At 52.2% G+C, this 16,404-nt stretch overlaps 7 protein-coding genes across 7 annotated transcripts; 3 read left to right on the top strand and 4 right to left on the bottom strand.

Moving 5' to 3' along the window:
* Positions 1 to 417: 417 nt before the first annotated feature.
* Positions 418 to 3,059, bottom strand: TrAFT101_003598 (uncharacterized protein). Its single transcript, XM_024903185.2, has 6 exons — positions 2,672 to 3,059; positions 2,469 to 2,538; positions 2,315 to 2,395; positions 1,891 to 2,241; positions 1,383 to 1,808; positions 418 to 1,321 (listed from the first exon to the last, which is right to left on the bottom strand). Exons 1-6 carry the CDS (start codon positions 2,995 to 2,997, stop codon positions 722 to 724), a joined length of 1,854 nt encoding a protein of 617 aa, XP_024766644.2. The 5' UTR covers positions 2,998 to 3,059; the 3' UTR covers positions 418 to 721.
* Positions 3,060 to 6,612: 3,553 nt separating this feature from the next.
* TrAFT101_003597 (uncharacterized protein) lies at positions 6,613 to 9,115 on the top strand. The gene is made up of 4 exons (XM_024903186.2): positions 6,613 to 7,283; positions 7,358 to 7,425; positions 7,495 to 8,126; positions 8,194 to 9,115. The coding sequence occupies exons 1-4, from the start codon at positions 7,144 to 7,146 to the stop codon at positions 8,593 to 8,595; spliced, it is 1,242 nt and encodes a 413-aa protein (XP_024766645.1). The 5' UTR covers positions 6,613 to 7,143; the 3' UTR covers positions 8,596 to 9,115.
* TrAFT101_003596 (60S ribosomal protein eL27) lies at positions 9,110 to 10,326 on the bottom strand. The gene is made up of 3 exons (XM_024907351.2): positions 10,202 to 10,326; positions 9,584 to 9,920; positions 9,110 to 9,492 (listed from the first exon to the last, which is right to left on the bottom strand). The coding sequence occupies exons 1-3, from the start codon at positions 10,262 to 10,264 to the stop codon at positions 9,485 to 9,487; spliced, it is 408 nt and encodes a 135-aa protein (XP_024766646.1). The 5' UTR covers positions 10,265 to 10,326; the 3' UTR covers positions 9,110 to 9,484.
* Positions 10,327 to 10,472: 146 nt separating this feature from the next.
* Positions 10,473 to 10,806, top strand: TrAFT101_003595 (uncharacterized protein; the record flags this gene model as incomplete). The annotated part of the gene is made up of 2 exons (XM_024909308.2): positions 10,473 to 10,720; positions 10,782 to 10,806. The coding sequence occupies 2 exons, from the start codon at positions 10,473 to 10,475 to the stop codon at positions 10,804 to 10,806; spliced, it is 273 nt and encodes a 90-aa protein (XP_024766647.2).
* TrAFT101_003594 (uncharacterized protein) lies at positions 10,738 to 12,078 on the bottom strand. Its single transcript, XM_024903188.2, has one exon. It carries the CDS (start codon positions 11,801 to 11,803, stop codon positions 11,006 to 11,008), a length of 798 nt encoding a protein of 265 aa, XP_024766648.2. The 5' UTR covers positions 11,804 to 12,078; the 3' UTR covers positions 10,738 to 11,005.
* A 725-nt stretch (positions 12,079 to 12,803) lies between these two features.
* On the top strand, positions 12,804 to 14,048 carry TrAFT101_003593 (uncharacterized protein; the record flags this gene model as incomplete). Its single annotated transcript, XM_024905816.2, has 1 exon — positions 12,804 to 14,048. The coding sequence occupies one exon, from the start codon at positions 12,804 to 12,806 to the stop codon at positions 14,046 to 14,048; it is 1,245 nt and encodes a 414-aa protein (XP_024766650.1).
* A 203-nt stretch (positions 14,049 to 14,251) lies between these two features.
* On the bottom strand, positions 14,252 to 16,253 carry TrAFT101_003592 (uncharacterized protein). The gene is made up of 2 exons (XM_024902256.2): positions 15,544 to 16,253; positions 14,252 to 15,465 (listed from the first exon to the last, which is right to left on the bottom strand). Exons 1-2 carry the CDS (start codon positions 16,119 to 16,121, stop codon positions 14,604 to 14,606), a joined length of 1,440 nt encoding a protein of 479 aa, XP_024766651.2. The 5' UTR covers positions 16,122 to 16,253; the 3' UTR covers positions 14,252 to 14,603.
* Between the last annotated feature and the right edge of the window lie 151 nt (positions 16,254 to 16,404).

Raw genomic sequence — 16,404 nt, 5'->3', positions numbered from 1 at the left:
GCTTTCGTCAGCTGCTCTTACTTAGACGCAAAACCTAATTGCCAAGCTCCTCTTTTGATAACATTAAAAAAAAGTTGAGGAAGAGAAGAGAAAAAGAAAATTTCTTCACGTTGCTAGTGCGCTTGGCGATCTGTACCTGTGGATGATGTAGGTGGCCAAGACATCCCGCTTGATTTAAAAGAAAAAAAAAAAAAAAAAAAAAAAAAATTTAAGCAGTAAAAACCAAAACAGTGCAGCGACATGACTAAAATGTTTAGCAACTATATGTCCTCACAGTTGAATCAATCAATGTTCGGCAAACGCTCGGTATGCATTTGTATTGGCACAATTACATAATTTCTAACCTCCACAGTGCCTACCTACCTGCTTGGTAGGTAGATAGGTAGTCATTTATCACATCAGAAAACAGCCAATGAATGCGCCTAATAACACATTTATCTGTTATCAAAAAAGAGCAAAAATCACTTTCTATCTCTATCGTAAGTTATACTCGCAATTTAATAGCGAGAATCTATCCTGTGCCCGACTGCCCATGCACAACCCTAGGCGTTCGTGTCATTCGAGCTATGGTGTAAAATTTTCAGACCTTAAAAACAATTCCCGTTCGTAGCAGACCACATAGCTAGACTACTCGGATAGCCGCTGCCTCATATTACGGTGCACGTGCACATTGTGCTCCTTGTATAGTATTCAACCTCATCATCTCTAAGCTTGCGACCCCTTAGTTCTTCTCCCGGGTAGGCAGAGGCTGAGCTCCGTAGGAAAAGGCCTGTGCCAGACGCCTCTCGGTGTTTTGTCGGCCATTGACAAAGTCAGGGTAGTTGAGGGTCAGCTCGACGGCTCCGCTGGTGATGGCATCGACGGCCTCAACACCCAGCATGAAGGAGTGGTCCTGGTTGCCGACCTCGTATCTCCAGCTGCCGAAACGGCCACGAGAGTAGATGCCCATATCCTGGAGCTTGGGCAGGAGCTCCTTCAGGACACCCTCACGCTCTAGAGAAGGAGTGGGGTATCCGTGGTCAAAGGCACGGTGGTAGGTCGAGACAATCTCGTCCTCAGGCTTGAGCATCTCAGTGTTGACGAGACCCTGAATGCAGTCCTTGAGCAGGTTGTCCACATCCACAGGCTTCAGCTCAGACTGTGAGACCTCCAACATGATGGACCAGTAAGGGCCCTCCTGAGCCTCGGAAGAGGCAGCCTTCTCGCCATTGGCAAGGTACAGGGTTGGCAGCTTGGCGTCCTTCTGGGGCTGGTTGTAGGGAGAGTAGTTGGAGAAGATGGTGGCACGGTAGAAGGGGCAGTTGTCCTCAGGGAAGTACAGCTATTGAGTCGGTTAGCATTGGGAATCCACGACTTGCATACATATGATTTCTAATTCTTACCCAGCACTTGTCACCGATGCGCTCAGGGCGCTCACCACGGATACCAACACCAATGACGTGGGTAGTGGAGTAGAAGAGACCCTTGGACAGGGTGATGAGCTCCTGGTTGCCCATCTTCTCGACGAGGTGGTCGACAGCCATGGTGTTGACCAGGGTGCCGTAGCCAATGGTGCTGCCGTCGGCCATGGTGACGGTCTTGTTCGCCGCGTCGACCTTGGTAACCTCGCCCGACTTGCCGAAGCGCTTCTTCTCGGAGGGAAGAGTGTCGGCGACGGCGATCCAGATACCACCGGTACCGTCCCGAGCGGGGAATCGGAAAGTGGCATTGGGTCCCCAGTTACCAGCAACCTTATTCAGGACGACGTTCTTGGTGACAGTCTTGACATCGGGAGCAGCAACTCGCTCGCCGAGCCACTGGCATTGCATCTGGAAGAGGGAAGCGTTAGTAAAACAAGACATGCATTGCGATAGGTACTATCCTGAACAGGAAAAAAATTCGTGTACTTACTTTGGTAGTAGGGACGGCCCAGACCTTGTAGTTGTAAGGTCGCATGAAAATATCGGCAATACCAGCACCAGTGTTTCTGAGGATCCACTCGTCAAAGTCCTTGGGCTTGGTGTTGGCAACGCGGTGCTCAAGGGCAGCGTCGATCAAACCGTCCAGACATCTGACCTGGTCCTCCTTGGGGAGCATGGAGATGTTGTTCTGGAAGGGGTAGGGGACCCAGAGGCCCTTGTAGCGGACGTATGAGATGCGCTGGTGGACGAACCAGTCATCATCCTTGGGGAGAGCCTCGTCCAGGCAGTCGTCGAAGTACTTGTAGTGGGAGAAGATGACATGGCCACCAACGTCGTACAACTAGATCGAGCAGCAGCTGTCAGCGCAACGATTCGACACGAGGTTCGGCAGCGAGGGCGAGAGCGAGACTTACGAAGCCTTCAGGAGTGACATCAGTACCGGCAAGACCACCAGCCTTGTCGGAGGAGTCGACAATCAGCCATGAAGGGCCATTCTAGCGACGCGGTTAGCACGACCAAGAACAACATCGCGGGGTATCAAGATCTGGCGGTGAAGGGGGCGCGTACGATCTGGTTGAGACGCTTTGCGGCACCGAGACCAGTAGGTCCCATGCCAATGACGAGAACATCAACGTTACTGCAATTGAATCAAGAGTTAGTTACACAGCAGCTTTGGAACAAGACCAGCATCGTATAGACGAGGCAATGGAGCAGCCCAGCATCGCGAAATATTTCGCGCTGAATAGGGGAAGCAGAGGACGAATACGCACATGTCGGCCATGGTGGGGGAATTTGGTGAGGCTGGAAGGATGGAAAAAAAAAGTTGAAGCTGGAAAACTGAGGGACGGTGCTGCACACACGCCAAGAAGCAACGTTCAAAAGAATGGGTATAAGGTGATGCCTTTGCAAGAGGATGAAGGAGAAACAAAAGAGAGAATCCAATGGATCGCGGCAGCTGCCAGCCAATTTGCTTTTCAACTCTTGCAACTGGGAAAGGAGTCGGTGATGGAGGGGCTGCCCGAACTATTCTGGCGACAGGGGCTGGCAGCGCGCCCAACCCAGTTCTCACTTCAGTTTTATTACCTGTCCTCTCCATTGACCCTACGACCCTGGCAAGCCCGATTCCACCCCTCCATCCCACTCACAAGTACGAGTCGCTAGCACGCGTACGGCCTTAGTATCACCAGCCTCGACCAACGGCGGGTGGCCAAGCCGCCACTGGGTGGGCAGGGGATAATGAAGAGTCCCACCTCCAGTGGTTTGGGGGACCGCTCAGAGCCATGCTGGCGCAGAGCCGTTTGCAACTCGAGGCAGAGGTAGCGGTACTCGGCGCGACGCACAGTTGGAAGTCAGGCCGCTGTAGCGCCCCGTCCGTGGCGGCGTTAGCGGGGGCCTGCAGCGGGCGGGTCCAGCGTCTACAGCAGCCGTTCCTGGGCCTGCGGCGGCCCGCTGTTTCGAGGCCAAGAAGGCTGGCAGAACAAGCTTTTGATATTAGATGCTGAGCACGGGGGATCTTGAGATCTTCGAGACAGCCCAACGCTTGGTGCTGATAAGTGGCCTACTAGAATCGGATGTGTGACCAAGCGGCACCGGCGCATGTAGGTGCACGGTTTTCGATCCACGCCGACGATACATACAGGCACACGCAGCCTTGAAAATATCACTCCCAAACTTGCTGAGCTTATTTTTGGAATGGGATGGGATGGGACGAGATGAGATGAGATGAGATGGAATAGGATGGGATGGGATGGGATGGGATGGGATGGGATAAACAGTATTACTGAGCACTATCTAGCAGTAGGTAGTACTACTGCCACGCTGCTGTCGCTCGAGATTACGCCTTTGGCGCTAACATGCTGTCGCAATTTCTCGTCAAGGCGTCAGTCGATAGGAAGCCGCCGAAACGCAGTCGCACGCAGTCGCACGCTGGTAACGCTCGAGCATGCCACCACGGCTCGCTCCATCAGCTTAAAGACAAGCCTAATTCATCGGTTAATGCATCGTGTACTTGTCCGAGCACAGCACAGGCGTTTTTGGCTGGTCTGATAAGACGGATTCCGTATCAAGGTGATAAGACGGAAGCTGGTGCTCCCATGGCCGTTTGCGTTGATCCCACCTCTGTTCACCACAAGCTACAGCCGTGAAACCAGCGGCATTGCATATTCGATCCCTTTGAAAAAGGAGACGCAACAAAAGGAAAGGCTTGTCATACGGCATCAACCGGCCTGGCGTGATGCTGGCGAGGCTAGCTACCGCTCCCCTGGCCGTCTCTCGGTACATGTCCCGGATAGTATCTACAAATTTCTAGCAGTCGGGCATGTATCCGTGCCATGGACTTTCTACAGTAGAATCCGCGCAAAAGAGGCAAACCGACTTGCACAGAACGAAGAAATGATCTTCAGGGAGAGCGTGACGGTGAGCGATGAAAGTTCCCATCAGATAGATAATGTGCAGATCCTCGACCCAGGCCAATCAATACATACTGCAGCGGGTGAGCAGAGCAAAGAAGCGCTGCGTCGTCACCTCTCTGGGGCCGCGACGTCATTGGACCCAGGCTCTCCTGGCGCGATCAACTGGCCCGCTGCTACAAACGGCCTAGCTCCCACAGTTGCTGCACGACTGTTGGTATGCGGCTGTACTCCGTATTAAATCCTGAAACAGCGGCAGATCAAGATCGGCCGGCCGTGGTGCTCCGTGCTGCGCTCCGTGCTCCGTAACATGCCCGAAATCTCTGTTCCTGCGACAAATGATGGGTGCACCTAGCGCAAGAGACACTGTACACGTACCAAGTAGGCAGAGTGCTCCATAAAGGTGCTCCGTTTTACTGACGGAGTAGTCCACAACATGTGCAATGTTGCGACAAGAGCTGAGCATTAATCGCGTGGATGGATGCATGTCTTAGCAAAGGCCCGCCGGCCGTCGTTGTGATGCAACATTGACAATGATCTCGAGGAGAATGGGCATTGTGTACGAAGTAAACCCCCGGCTTTGCCTTGGACAAAAGGAAGGGGAACGGTTGTTGAAGAAAGGGGAGCAGCAGTTTATTTTTTATTTTTAGGGATAGGGATATTCGAGCGACTCCTTTGCGAGACACTGTACTGGACTGTAGAAGATCGGTGAGACGCCCGCGTGTCATCCATAAGGTTACAGCTACAGAAAGTTCCATGTCGCATGTGCATTAGCAGCGAGCATTTATAAGGAGTAATATCGCGTACCCCGTATATACCGCCTCCGTGCCTTGACGGGCCCCATCGCCTGGACAGTATTCAGCAGTGATGGCCGGGCTCGTCATATCAACTGGACCTACCTGCTGGATTAGTACATATTCGACAAATGCAGACTTTTCGCGATAATAACAACTGGGCCCACATGAACACAGTGGGAGAAAGCGGAACCGTCGTCGTGCTGTGCAAGCAGGTTGGTTCCCCCGTAGCTCTGAAAGTCAGGTTTGGCCTCGTACCGGCGAGCAGCTGATGGCGAGACAATCCACCAAGGGAACGGGAATCTCGTCCAAAACGTTGAAGCTGAAATGCGGCATCGCAGCCTAACCCAGCAAAGTGGTATTGGCAACTGCCAGACTCGCGCGCGTCCCTAGAAGCTCAGTGCCAAGCTTTCTCCTAGCGCACCTCGTATCGTGGCCCCCAGGCTCTCCTGCTGCCAACGTGGAGAAGAGGCTACCGCTTCAACGGCAGTGTGCACAAGGCATCGTGAGAGACGACGACGAAAGCCTCTTGGCGTCTCGCTCCCCCGCCATCTTTCGAGCTCTCGACCCCGCCACTGGCACGAGGCCGATACGAAGTCAAAACGAACGACTTGTTAACAAACAGATTGGTTGTGCTTCAGAGATTAATTTTCCGTCCGGGCCGCGACCCCCTGGAGGGCGACGAGATGCGGCCCCCAAGGAGGCATGGCAGCGTGAATGAGCTGTTGTTTGCAGAATACTACATGTAACGTTTGTCAATTTGCAGAAGCACTGTGTAAAAGACGAAGCCAGAGAAAAAAAACGGGGAGCGGCCCTTTTTTCTTCTTTTTATTTTTGGTTCTCTTGCCTCCTTCTATTTGAGTCAGGTCACCCTTTTGTTGAATTCTATTCACACTGAGTGTCCATACTAACTAAACAACGCAGATTTGCCTGCCATTCCATGGTTGCAGCTTATTGTGACCCATGTGGCCTAAAATTACACTGTTTTGCCTGCTGAATTCACATCTACCTCTCATGCGGCGAGTACATGTCCAGTACGGCACGCTCTGTACTTGTACACGGCTAGGGCTGTGGCGATGCAGATACACGTAGGTTGCACTTTATGGGCACCCCCGGCACTCCAGAGATGATCTTTTTTCCCTTATCTCTGGCGCCTCCGCCTCCATCAAACGTGGGTGGATTGATTCGCCAGGGGCTTGAATGATGCTAGCAGTAGTGGCCCCCCCTCCCCTGTAGCACTCCCTCTGCCTCGAGCCAGGGCCTGCAAAAGCCCCCTGAAGCAGCCGGCTGCGCAGCGCAGACTGCCGTACTTGTACCAGAGTGGCACCGGCGGATGTGGCCCGCGTCCTGTACCGGTACTTGTGGGAAGAGCTTCTGGCGCTCGTTGCATATTACTGCCTTGCTCAGCATTGTACGCGCGCAGGAATACACTGGAGGCCAATTTCCAGGAGAAGAGACGCGGTTTTAATTGCCTCGATGCGCCGGGCTGTGTCTCCGTCTGGCACTTCTCTAGCCTCGTAGACTCCTATTTGACCTCCCCTTCCCTCATTTGAGAGACTTCTCTTTTCTCTCTCTTTTTTTTTCTCTTCTCCGAGCACACCACCACCACCACCTTTTGTACGACTCGTATTTTGCTTTTTCTTTCTTTTCCTCTAATCGTCTCTGCAACCCGCAAGCGCCCAGCAACCTAATTCTCACACTTGGCTGCTTGCGCGAGACTTTTCTTCTTCCGGGCAGTCCCTGTTTTATTTTTTTCGTTATACGAACAGCACCCTCGCTTTATTGCATACGGGACGCCCCTCACACTCTTTTTTCCTCACGCTCTCAACCCACCCCTTGTCGGCTTTTTTTGAGGCTACGTACTTCGTACCCTGCCCTGCTAAAAAAAGGACGCCTGTCAGTCCGTCCGCTCGTTCTCTCTGCGCGTCTCCCCTAAATCCAGAGACAAAACCTCTGTGCGAGCAGCTGCCGCCTTTCACCTTCTTCAACCTTTACACGCCTGCAACTCTCCCTGCGAATTGCATCAGCGCCGCCGCCATCATGTCTGGTGGAGAAGAAAAGATCAGAGTGTCGGGCGACATCACTCGCGCCGACAGCTCTCCTGTCCTGCCCACCGTCAACCCCCAGGTTGACAAGCCCGCACCCGCCAAGGCTGCTTTGCATCCCGTCTTCTATGTTGTGTGAGTTTGCCATTGGGAGAGAAAGCAGATCGACGAGGAGATGGTGGGCTTTGTTTTGCTAATGCGCCGCGCAGCACATGGATTGGCTTCAGTTCTTCCGTTATCCTGTTCAACAAGTGGCTCCTGGACACGCTCAACTTCCGTATGTGCCTCCCCCTCTGCTCTTCTCCCGCCAATTCACACAATGTGCGCTGACGCTTTTCGGCTCCAGGCTATCCCGTTATCCTCACGACTTACCACCTTACCTTTGCCACCGTCGTTACGCAGATTCTGGCCCGCTGGACGACTCTTCTCGATGGCCGAAAGACTGTCAAGATGACCGGTCGCGTCTACCTGCGAGCCGTCGTCCCCATTGGTGTCTTCTTCAGCTTGAGTTTGATCTGCGGCAACCTGACCTATCTCTACCTCTCCGTTGCCTTCATTCAGATGCTCAAGGCCACCACCCCCGTCGCCGTCTTGATTTCCGGCTGGGCTCTGGGTGTGTCTTCGCCAAACCTGAAACAGTTCCTCAACGTCTCCGCTATTGTCGTCGGTGTCATCATTGCGTCGATGGGCGAAATCCACTTCGTCGTTATTGGTGTCATCTACCAGATTGCCGGTGTCATCTTCGAGGCTCTCCGACTTACCATGGTCCAGAGACTCTTGAGCTCTGCCGACTTCAAGATGGACCCTCTGGTTTCTCTCTACTACTTCGCCCCCATCTGCGCCGTCATGAACGGTGTGGTTGCGCTGATCTGGGAGTTCCCCAAGGTCTCCATGGCTGAGGTTTACCATGTCGGCTTCTTCACCTTCTTCCTCAACGGTCTCTGCGCCTTCATGCTCAACGTCTCCGTCGTTTTCTTGGTTAGTTGCCTCTTCCCGATCCACTTTCGCGCTTGTAGTTTCATGTCGGCTAACTTTATATATGCAGATTGGCAAGACTTCCGCTGTTGTCCTCACCCTTTGCGGTGTCCTCAAGGATATTATGCTTGTTGTCGCCTCCATGATGATCTGGGGCACCCAGGTGACTGCTCTGCAGTTCTTTGGCTACTCCATCGCTCTCGGTGGCATGGTCTACTACAAGCTCGGCTTCGAGGCTCTCAAGGGCTATGCCGGTGAGGCTGGCCGCCAGTGGGCCGAGTTTGGTGCTCGCAAGCCTATCCTCCGCAAGCTGTCCATCATCGTGATGGCTGTCTTCTTCATCTTCTGCCTCTTTGGTGGCCTGGCTCCTACTTATGCCCCCGAGTATGACCCCCATAAGCTGGCCTCTGAAGTTACCAACCACTTCAAGGGCAATGCTGCCGCCGCGGCTGCCGCTCAGGAAGCTGCTTAAACGTCATGAATGAAACCATGGCTCGTTTAAGAGCCAAACTGTAAAACGAAGTACGATTGCGTCAACGGCGTTGTTTGGTTGGAAGGACAGTCAATCTAACGGTCAATCTTCTTTTTCTTGTGAGCGACGGGGCCATGATTAAGGCTCCGACGCGTTCTTTCATTCTCACCAAAAAATTCCGGCAAACCAGAAAAGGTGCCCCTCTAATTTGGAGACAAAGAGGGGCTTGCGTCATCCTTGGTTGTTTGAGACCTGCTATTTTTTCTTATTGGTGTATAATTATAGAGCGTCGAAGCAGCACTCCAGGTCGATGCTGCTCGAACAAAGTTTGTATCGCGCCTAGGTCTAATTAGATGTACTTTAGATGGCGTGAAGCACGAGTTTATAGAAATGTAGAGATGAAATCACTACAAAGCGTTTTAATATGTTTTTGTTAAAAAAAAAATGAAAAAGAAAGACTTGAGACTCATATCGTGTATATAACACAAGTGTTTGTAATTTTTTTTTTGTTATTCTCCCCCCATGGCACAAATGGAATTATTAGCAATGAGGTGCAGAAAAAATCAATTGGTGTAGCTACAAAAAGCCAAACGGTCTATCTCAAGGCTTCGGTTTTTATTTTCTTCCCCTCTTTCGTGCCATTCATGAACCAGCGCCGGGTTAGGAACACTGGGAGAGTGGTGTAATCGTGTTTCCCTTTCAGATCAATGTCGCTTTCGAGTCCCACGTCACTGGCAACGAGAACATTCACGTATTAAAGAAAACATGTGAATAATTTGATAATGAACATCATATTTGAGCCCATAAACCGTGGTTCCTTAAAAGTACCAATCGATGCTCTTTACATCCCGCCAACTCCCAAACCGTGATGGAGAAAACGATTTTTAATTTAGAATCCTAATAGGAGAGAAATTAGTTAGCGACTTGATATCTTTATCTGTCTCGATTTTTTTCTTCAGAGGGTAGCATCCGGGGATAATAAACATACTCAGAGGGGTGAAGAACCATCGGTTCTTGCCGCTGGTGTATCGCTCCTCCAGAACCTTCTTGACAGTCTTCTTGGCGTCCTCGCGCTGGCTGACCTCCTTGAAGGTGTCTGCGGAGATGGTGCCCTTGATGCCCTCGAGCTCAAGAGTGTATCGGGTGGGCATCAGGTGGTTGTAGTTGATGACCTTGATGAAGGGCTTGACCTTGCTGCGCTTCTCCTGCCGGGTCTTGGACATGCGACGGGTGATCTTTGAGGGGTAGCGCTCGATACCGGCAACGATGGCGTGGCCGAAGGGGTGAGGCTTGTTGCCGTTGTCGACGGGCTGGATGATGACGACCTGGAAAAAAGAGAGAGAAAAAGATACAATGTCAGCACTTCCAGTCCATTTTGACTTTCTTGTAGTAGGCATTGTAAAGCGTGAAGCCGCAATCAGAGCGAAAAATTCCAACAGCACTCGTGTCCAAAAATTCATCTTGCCCTTCTCTTTCTGTGTATGTCCTCCTCCTTCTCGCCGAATGGTTTCCTCCTGGGGCAGAAAAGAAAATTATGCGACGTCGAGTGCAAATTTGAGAATTGATGCTGGGCGGTTTGGGATTGTTCGTGTTTTTGAATTCGTACCTTCTTGCCGGCATATCGGCCTCGGGTGATGATGGCGACTCGGCCGACCTTGAGGAACTTCATTTTGTCCTGCCTGTGGGTGGTCGGTATGTGCTGGGAAGGGTAAGGGATTTCGTCGTCAATAGAACCGTGATCGGGAATTTGGTGCAAAATTTGGGGTTTGTGGGCTGTCGATTTGGGGCAAGCGACTCTCAGGTGCTATGTCACGTGGCGATTGCGTTTGCTTATCTAAAGCGGGCCCGTGCGCGCGGCTCACTTTTGCTGATTCACCATGTCCTTAGTAGAGCGATATACTTGCTACCTAGTAGTAGCCCTCACCAGCAGTTTGAATAAGAGCTTTGAGCCAGATAGGAATCAAGTAGACATTGCGATAATGCCTGCGCCGACGTACATCATTTCTCGGGTCGCTGACCCTATCTTTGCGGTCTTTATTGGATTGTCGGCTGCTGGGACCAGGATCAACCGTGAGGAAAAAGCCAAGGGCAAGACGACGAATGAGACAATAGAGGCTGGACTACGGTATGAGACTTGGCAAATGCACATTGAAATACTCCATGTTTGCTAAATAATGTTTTCTTAGACGCGTTGGGCTCTCTAAGAAATAGCTTTTTCTTCTTCTTGAATGTCAAGGCCTTGGCCCAGAACGCCACTATCCTATGCTCTTAAGATAAAACAAACGCCAAATTATGGGTCACCACTACCATGTGATGACCCAACTCATAACTACTCGTCTTCTTCTGGAAGATACAAAAAAGGGAAATGCCATGTACCAGGCTCGTTAGAGGGTTAAAAAAGAAAAACACTTTACATCTCAAATGCGGGGCCATACTCCTTCTTCATCGCTTCTCGAACCATTTGCCCGCAGAGTTTTGCCGTTGGGTTGACACTGACGGCCAGAGCCTTTGCAATCTGATTTCCATATCTGCCGCCGAGTGCCAAATCTCTTGAAGCAGCTTCTTCAAAGTCCACGCGGGACCAAGAGGCTTCTGGGCGGCTGTCATCGAGATCCAGCTGGCGGTCCGATAAGAGCTTGGCAGTTCTTAGGTAGATGGCTGCCCTTTGCGTGTGCGCCATGGACAACGTCCGGGCTGCCTGCGCAGACATGGGGGTTGTTGGCAATGGTGGTGTGAGCAGACGGATTGCAGTGTCCATGTCTTCCAATGTTTCCATGGCTGCCTTTCTCTTCTCAGTTTGTTCTGGTTGAGGGATCAGCGGCATTGGCATGGTTGATGTATAGTTCAGCAGCATGGCGTCTCCATACAGCCGCCGCATGATTTGGGCGCGGTTATTTCTTGCGCTAGCGTATAGAGGATAATCTGAAATAAGACTGCCAAAATCTGACACGCAAGTCTTGTAGCTTTCGATGGCCTTGTCCGTGTCCTCTTCGCTCTGGAAGCTAATGAGCTTCGTCTCGATAGATTGGAGTGTGCGGATTATGGTGCGTTCCCTCTCCATCACTCTCTCATAGACGCTGTGGTCAATGATCTGGGGGTCGCGAGGCAGCGCAGAGTCGATGACGACGCCCGCGGCCGGATTGGACTCGGGGTCCTTGATCTTCTCGAGCACATTGATGTCGTGCCGGCTTAACGATACTGTTGTCATTTTGGCTGTGGTAGTTGACGTCGACACTTGGGATCTCGAAGAAGAGGATATCAAGTTTTCTTGTAGGATTGATTATACAGCTGGAAATTTGAAGTGGCTTGAAAAAAAGTTGTTACAAGGACGGAAAAAGGAACAAACAACGAAGTGGCGGCTCTAATTCATATGAAACCCAGATGGTCTACAATGGGGAGCATTACCTACAGTAGCCGTGTCAAGTGACTCGCCGCTGGGCAGACCGTTTGCTTCGGCAGCTAGCGGATCTTTGACAGTAAGCGGAATATTTTGGTCCTTATCTCATCCAAGATCGATCGGCTTGCGACTCTGCTCGCGCGCCCGCATGCTGTCATCCGTCTGAGGTGGTGGCGGGCGGAAGCAAAGCCGGGCTCAGGGCGGGGCGGCCATTGTCGGTTCTCCTCGGTTTCCACCGCCGGCGCGGCCTGATTCCGCACGGCTTCTGACTCCCGGCGCTACGGCGTTTGGGACCGTTCGCAGCAAGGAGATTCAAGGTCGCATTGATGATCGTGGCAAGGCCCCGCAGCAGAAACGAGGCGTCAACGGCAACGACCAGTGAGAGCGCGGGTTTTTGCCATAGCTGCTGTCTAACAGGCCTCGTGCATTTGTGCTCCGAGCTGGCCGGGGGGGATGAACACACTGCCCTGTTACGCAGCGAGTGTTTGAAGGCCCAGCATAAGCCGCCTCGAAACTCTGAATCAACTTGGGCCGTTAGAATCCGATGGCAGAGGTGACTGCTGGTGGAGATGCGCTGGAAGAGCTTTACAAGATTCATAAGCCCGTGCTGCCCACCATGGGCCATATGTATATATATACATGCCATTCGAATCTTTCAAGCCACTGAGCAAATCTGAATCTAGACACTATTCTCAATACACCATCTTCCACCCTTCAAGACCTCGAGTTTGGTCACCACATCTCGCTTTAACAGGCACATATACAACCCGGTTTCCCCAGAAATCCACCCCCATATACCTTCTGAGTGGCAATGTCCCCGTCTGCTATCAGCAACTCCCCACAGCAGCAGCCTGCAACCAACGGTGCCAATCCCGACAACTTTGCGATCCAGCCGCCCGCCGACTTCACCGGCTATGATCACATAACCTGGTGGGTTGGCAACGCCAAGCAGGCGGCCTCATACTATACCACTCTCTTCGGCTTCGAGACCACCGCCTACCGCGGACTCGAGACTGGCAGCCGGTACTTTGCCTCATATGTCATCTCCAACAATGGCGTTCGCTTCGTCTTCACGTCGCCTATTCGATCGGAGGCCCACCTCCCTGCGGATGAGCCCATCTCCGACTCGGACAGGGCTCTCCTGAAGGCCATGCATGCTCACCTTGAGAGGCACGGTGATGCCGTCAAGGACGTTGCCTTTGAGGTTGATAACGTCGCGGGCGTCTATGACAAGGCTGTGGCCGAAGGCGCCATCGCCGTCCAGGGCCCAACCACCACCAAGGATGACAACGGCTCCGTCACCACGGCCGTCATCTGCACATATGGCGATACCACACACACACTCATCAACCGCCGAGGCTACACTGGGCCTTTCCTCCCCGGATTCCGCGCTGGTAACAAGCGCACTTCCTCCATGGAGATGCCCAACGTGCCCCTTGTCCGCATCGACCACTGCGTCGGAAACCAGTCGTGGAACGAGATGGTCTCTGCCTGTGCCTTTTACGAGCAGTGCCTCTCCTTCCACCGCTTCTGGTCTGTGGACGACTCCCAGATCTGCACCGAGTTCTCTGCCCTGAGCTCCATCGTCATGGCCTCTCCCAACAACATTGTCAAGATGCCCATCAACGAGCCCGCTGCAGGCAAGAAGATGTCCCAGATCGAGGAGTATGTCATCTTCAACTCCGGCCCGGGCGTCCAGCACATCGCCCTCCTCACGTCGGACATCATCGCCTCCGTCTCGGCCCTGCGCGCACGCGGCGTCGACTTCATCAACGTCCCCTCCACGTACTATGACACCATGCGCCAGCGCCTCAAGACGGAGAAGCGCAGCTGGCAGCTCAAGGAGGACCTGGACACGATCCAGCGCCTCAGCATCCTCATCGACTACGATGAGGGCGGCTATCTACTGCAAATCTTCACCAAGCCCCTCATGGACCGCCCTACCGTCTTTATTGAGATTATTCAGAGGGATAACTTTGAGGGCTTTGGAGCTGGTAACTTCAAGAGCTTGTTCGAGGCCATTGAGCGAGAGCAAGCCGAGCGAGGAAACTTGTAATTTGCATATAATGATTTTTTCATTTTTTTTTAGCGTGATTCATGTTTAGGAGTTTGATCAAAAACTTTGGGGCATTTTTGAATAAATGCAATAGGAGCTTTCGAGAGCTTTTTTGGATGAGTAGTTAGGGAGCATAGTAGCTACGATTACGAATCATGCTGAAATGGATCAAAAAATATTAAATTTTATTTCAAAAAATTATTCCTACTGTAATTGTTCTTATATCGTGATCCTTTTTTCTTCTTCTTTTGCTTCTTCCTTATCCGACTGTTATAAAAACCATCCAACCTTTGTAGATAGCCCGAGAGAAAAAAAAAAAAAAAGAAAAAAAAAAGGTATCTCCCCTTTTGTAATAATAGGGCACCAACCGTGTACTCCATACATGCTCGCTCAAACCCAGGCGCTGTAAGTAGCTATAGATAAAGAAAGAGAAAAGAGGTTATATCTGTAGTAATATCCAGACCACGCGCAAACAACAGCCATTCTCAAAAGTACTTTTTGAAGCTGTTTCCAGCCTAGATCCTCCTCCTGCTCACCCGAGAGAGTCTTATTCAACTATCCGTCTATGACCATGACTCCACTACCGTTCGTATGCCCATTCCCATTTGCTTCCACCGGCACGGCTGCCGCAACGCCATCAACACCAGCAGGTACAGCCTGTGACTGGCTCTGGCATCCGGGACAGTTATGTATCACCATATGAGCAAAGACATCACAGTCAATGCAGAAGTGGTTCCCGCACACTTGGCACTTATACCTCCCGCTTTCACTTACGCCCTTGGCGGGCGCCTTGACGGGTGCTTCGTCTTTTCCTTTTTCCTTGTTAGGCTTCGGGGGCTCCAGAAAGGGACTCTGGCAGGAGAAACAAGCTGTGGACTGCGTCGCTTCGGCCCAAGGCACTTCGACCCAATTTCGCAGTGGGAAGAGATGGTGATATGACCGAGCAAGATGTGTAGATAGAATAAGCGTCAGCCCACAGGCGGGACACTCTGAAGGTAGTCTGCAGACTTTGACGCTGCATCGAGTGCAGAGATAGCCCTCTCGACAAGGCTTGCTGTGACAAGCACAGTAGCTTGTGGTCCCTCCGGGAGCAAGAGTCCGTGACGGGAAGCCCATCATTAGGAGACTAGATGTGCTCTGCTCTTTTGTTCGGTTCACAGGGGGTGTAGTTGCCGCCAGGAAGAGCTCCTTGTAGTGTGTTTCGTCCATGGCGACATTGTATTGTGATTCGTCGCCCGCGTTCGTTCTCGAGCAGAGCTCTGCGCAAATAGCAACCTGAGCAGACAGTCCGACAACAGATACTCGTATTCGCTCGGCGATGAGGTTGCTGATAGTGTCGTGAATGTCGCCCGGGTCACTCGATAGTAGAGCGCCGTAGATAATAAGCACTTCTCGTGTTCCGTGCGAGGGAGCATGACTATCATCCAATGAATGCCATCCCCAGGTTAGCTCTCCGCGTCCAGAAACAGCATGATCATGTGTAGTAACAACTCACAACAACGCTCCACGACACATTTCCAACGCATTCTGCAAGCTCGGATTGCCCTGTGGATCCTGGCCCTCCAAATCTCGCAGCCGCTCCAGATGCTCGGCGGGATTGCCTCCCATATCGCTTATCCGAACCGCCACGCCATCCCTCATGCCCACAATGGCCAGCTGTGAAATCGGGTTTTGCTCAAAGTACTCCCTCACAAACGCCGCCGCGTAGCTCAGCGTCAGCCTGTGCCGCGTGGGCAGCAGGTCCTTCTCGGCCATGGCGAACGACATGTCCAGCACCAGCACCAGGTGCCGTATGATGCCTCTCTGCAGGGGCGTCGTGTCGCGCAGCAGCCGCCTGCGCCGCTCGGCCTCGTAGCCCGCCAGGTTGAGCATGCCATCGTCTTCCTCGGGGAGGTCCGTCTCCCATGTTCGCTTGGACTGCTCCCAAGCCTTCGATTCGTTGCGGTCGCGCTTCTTCTTGAACGACTTTGGGCCCTTGGTTCGCGTTGCGCTCGGGTCGCCGTCGGTCACGGTGTGGTCCATGATGTCGTCGTCCGACATGTCGGCGACGTACTCGCCATCGGAGTCGGCCATTGTGAATTGGATGGAGCCAGCAGTCTAAAAGCGTCTAGATTGTGTGATTAAAGGAGAAATTGAACTAAGAAAGGGGGGGCAACAAATGAGTGTAGTTGGTAGGAAGAATTGGGTGGTGGCGTAGCTGGAGAGTTGAAGCAGTGATAATTGATAAGGCTGCCAAGATCATTATCTCAGCCTCGTTTAGCGCATCACATAGCTCCCCACTACACGCGAAAAGCATAAACCTGTCATGATTCTTGACATCAAAGCAACATCCCAAATCATTAGTGCTAAGCTCTGT

This window comes from Trichoderma asperellum, chromosome 2 (genome assembly GCF_020647865.1).
Source record: "Trichoderma asperellum chromosome 2, complete sequence".
NCBI lineage: Eukaryota > Fungi > Ascomycota > Sordariomycetes > Hypocreales > Hypocreaceae > Trichoderma > Trichoderma asperellum.
The sequence above is the reverse complement of the archived record's forward strand: the minus strand, read 5'-3'. Positions and strand labels throughout refer to the sequence as shown.

Excerpts from the sequence above, each read along its gene's own strand:
- TrAFT101_003598 (XM_024903185.2), bottom strand. The coding sequence starts at position 2,997 with ATGGAGAGGACAGGTAATAAAACTGAAGTGAGAACTGGGTTGGGCGCG. Across the intron at positions 2,242-2,314 it reads ATGTCACTCCTGAAGGCTTC|TTGTACGACGTTGGTGGCCA; the intron begins GTAAGTCTCGCT and ends TGCTCGATCTAG. Across the intron at positions 1,809-1,890 it reads GGGCCGTCCCTACTACCAAA|ATGCAATGCCAGTGGCTCGG; the intron begins GTAAGTACACGA and ends TCCCTCTTCCAG.
- TrAFT101_003597 (XM_024903186.2), top strand. The coding sequence starts at position 7,144 with ATGTCTGGTGGAGAAGAAAAGATCAGAGTGTCGGGCGACATCACTCGC. Across the intron at positions 7,284-7,357 it reads CATCCCGTCTTCTATGTTGT|CACATGGATTGGCTTCAGTT; the intron begins GTGAGTTTGCCA and ends TGCGCCGCGCAG. Across the intron at positions 7,426-7,494 it reads CCTGGACACGCTCAACTTCC|GCTATCCCGTTATCCTCACG; the intron begins GTATGTGCCTCC and ends TTTCGGCTCCAG.
- TrAFT101_003596 (XM_024907351.2), bottom strand. The coding sequence starts at position 10,264 with ATGAAGTTCCTCAAGGTCGGCCGAGTCGCCATCATCACCCGAGGCCGA. Across the intron at positions 9,921-10,201 it reads GCCGATATGCCGGCAAGAAG|GTCGTCATCATCCAGCCCGT; the intron begins GTACGAATTCAA and ends TCTTTTTTCCAG.
- TrAFT101_003594 (XM_024903188.2), bottom strand. The coding sequence starts at position 11,803 with ATGACAACAGTATCGTTAAGCCGGCACGACATCAATGTGCTCGAGAAG.
- TrAFT101_003592 (XM_024902256.2), bottom strand. The coding sequence starts at position 16,121 with ATGGCCGACTCCGATGGCGAGTACGTCGCCGACATGTCGGACGACGAC. Across the intron at positions 15,466-15,543 it reads ATGTGTCGTGGAGCGTTGTT|TCATGCTCCCTCGCACGGAA; the intron begins GTGAGTTGTTAC and ends ATTGGATGATAG.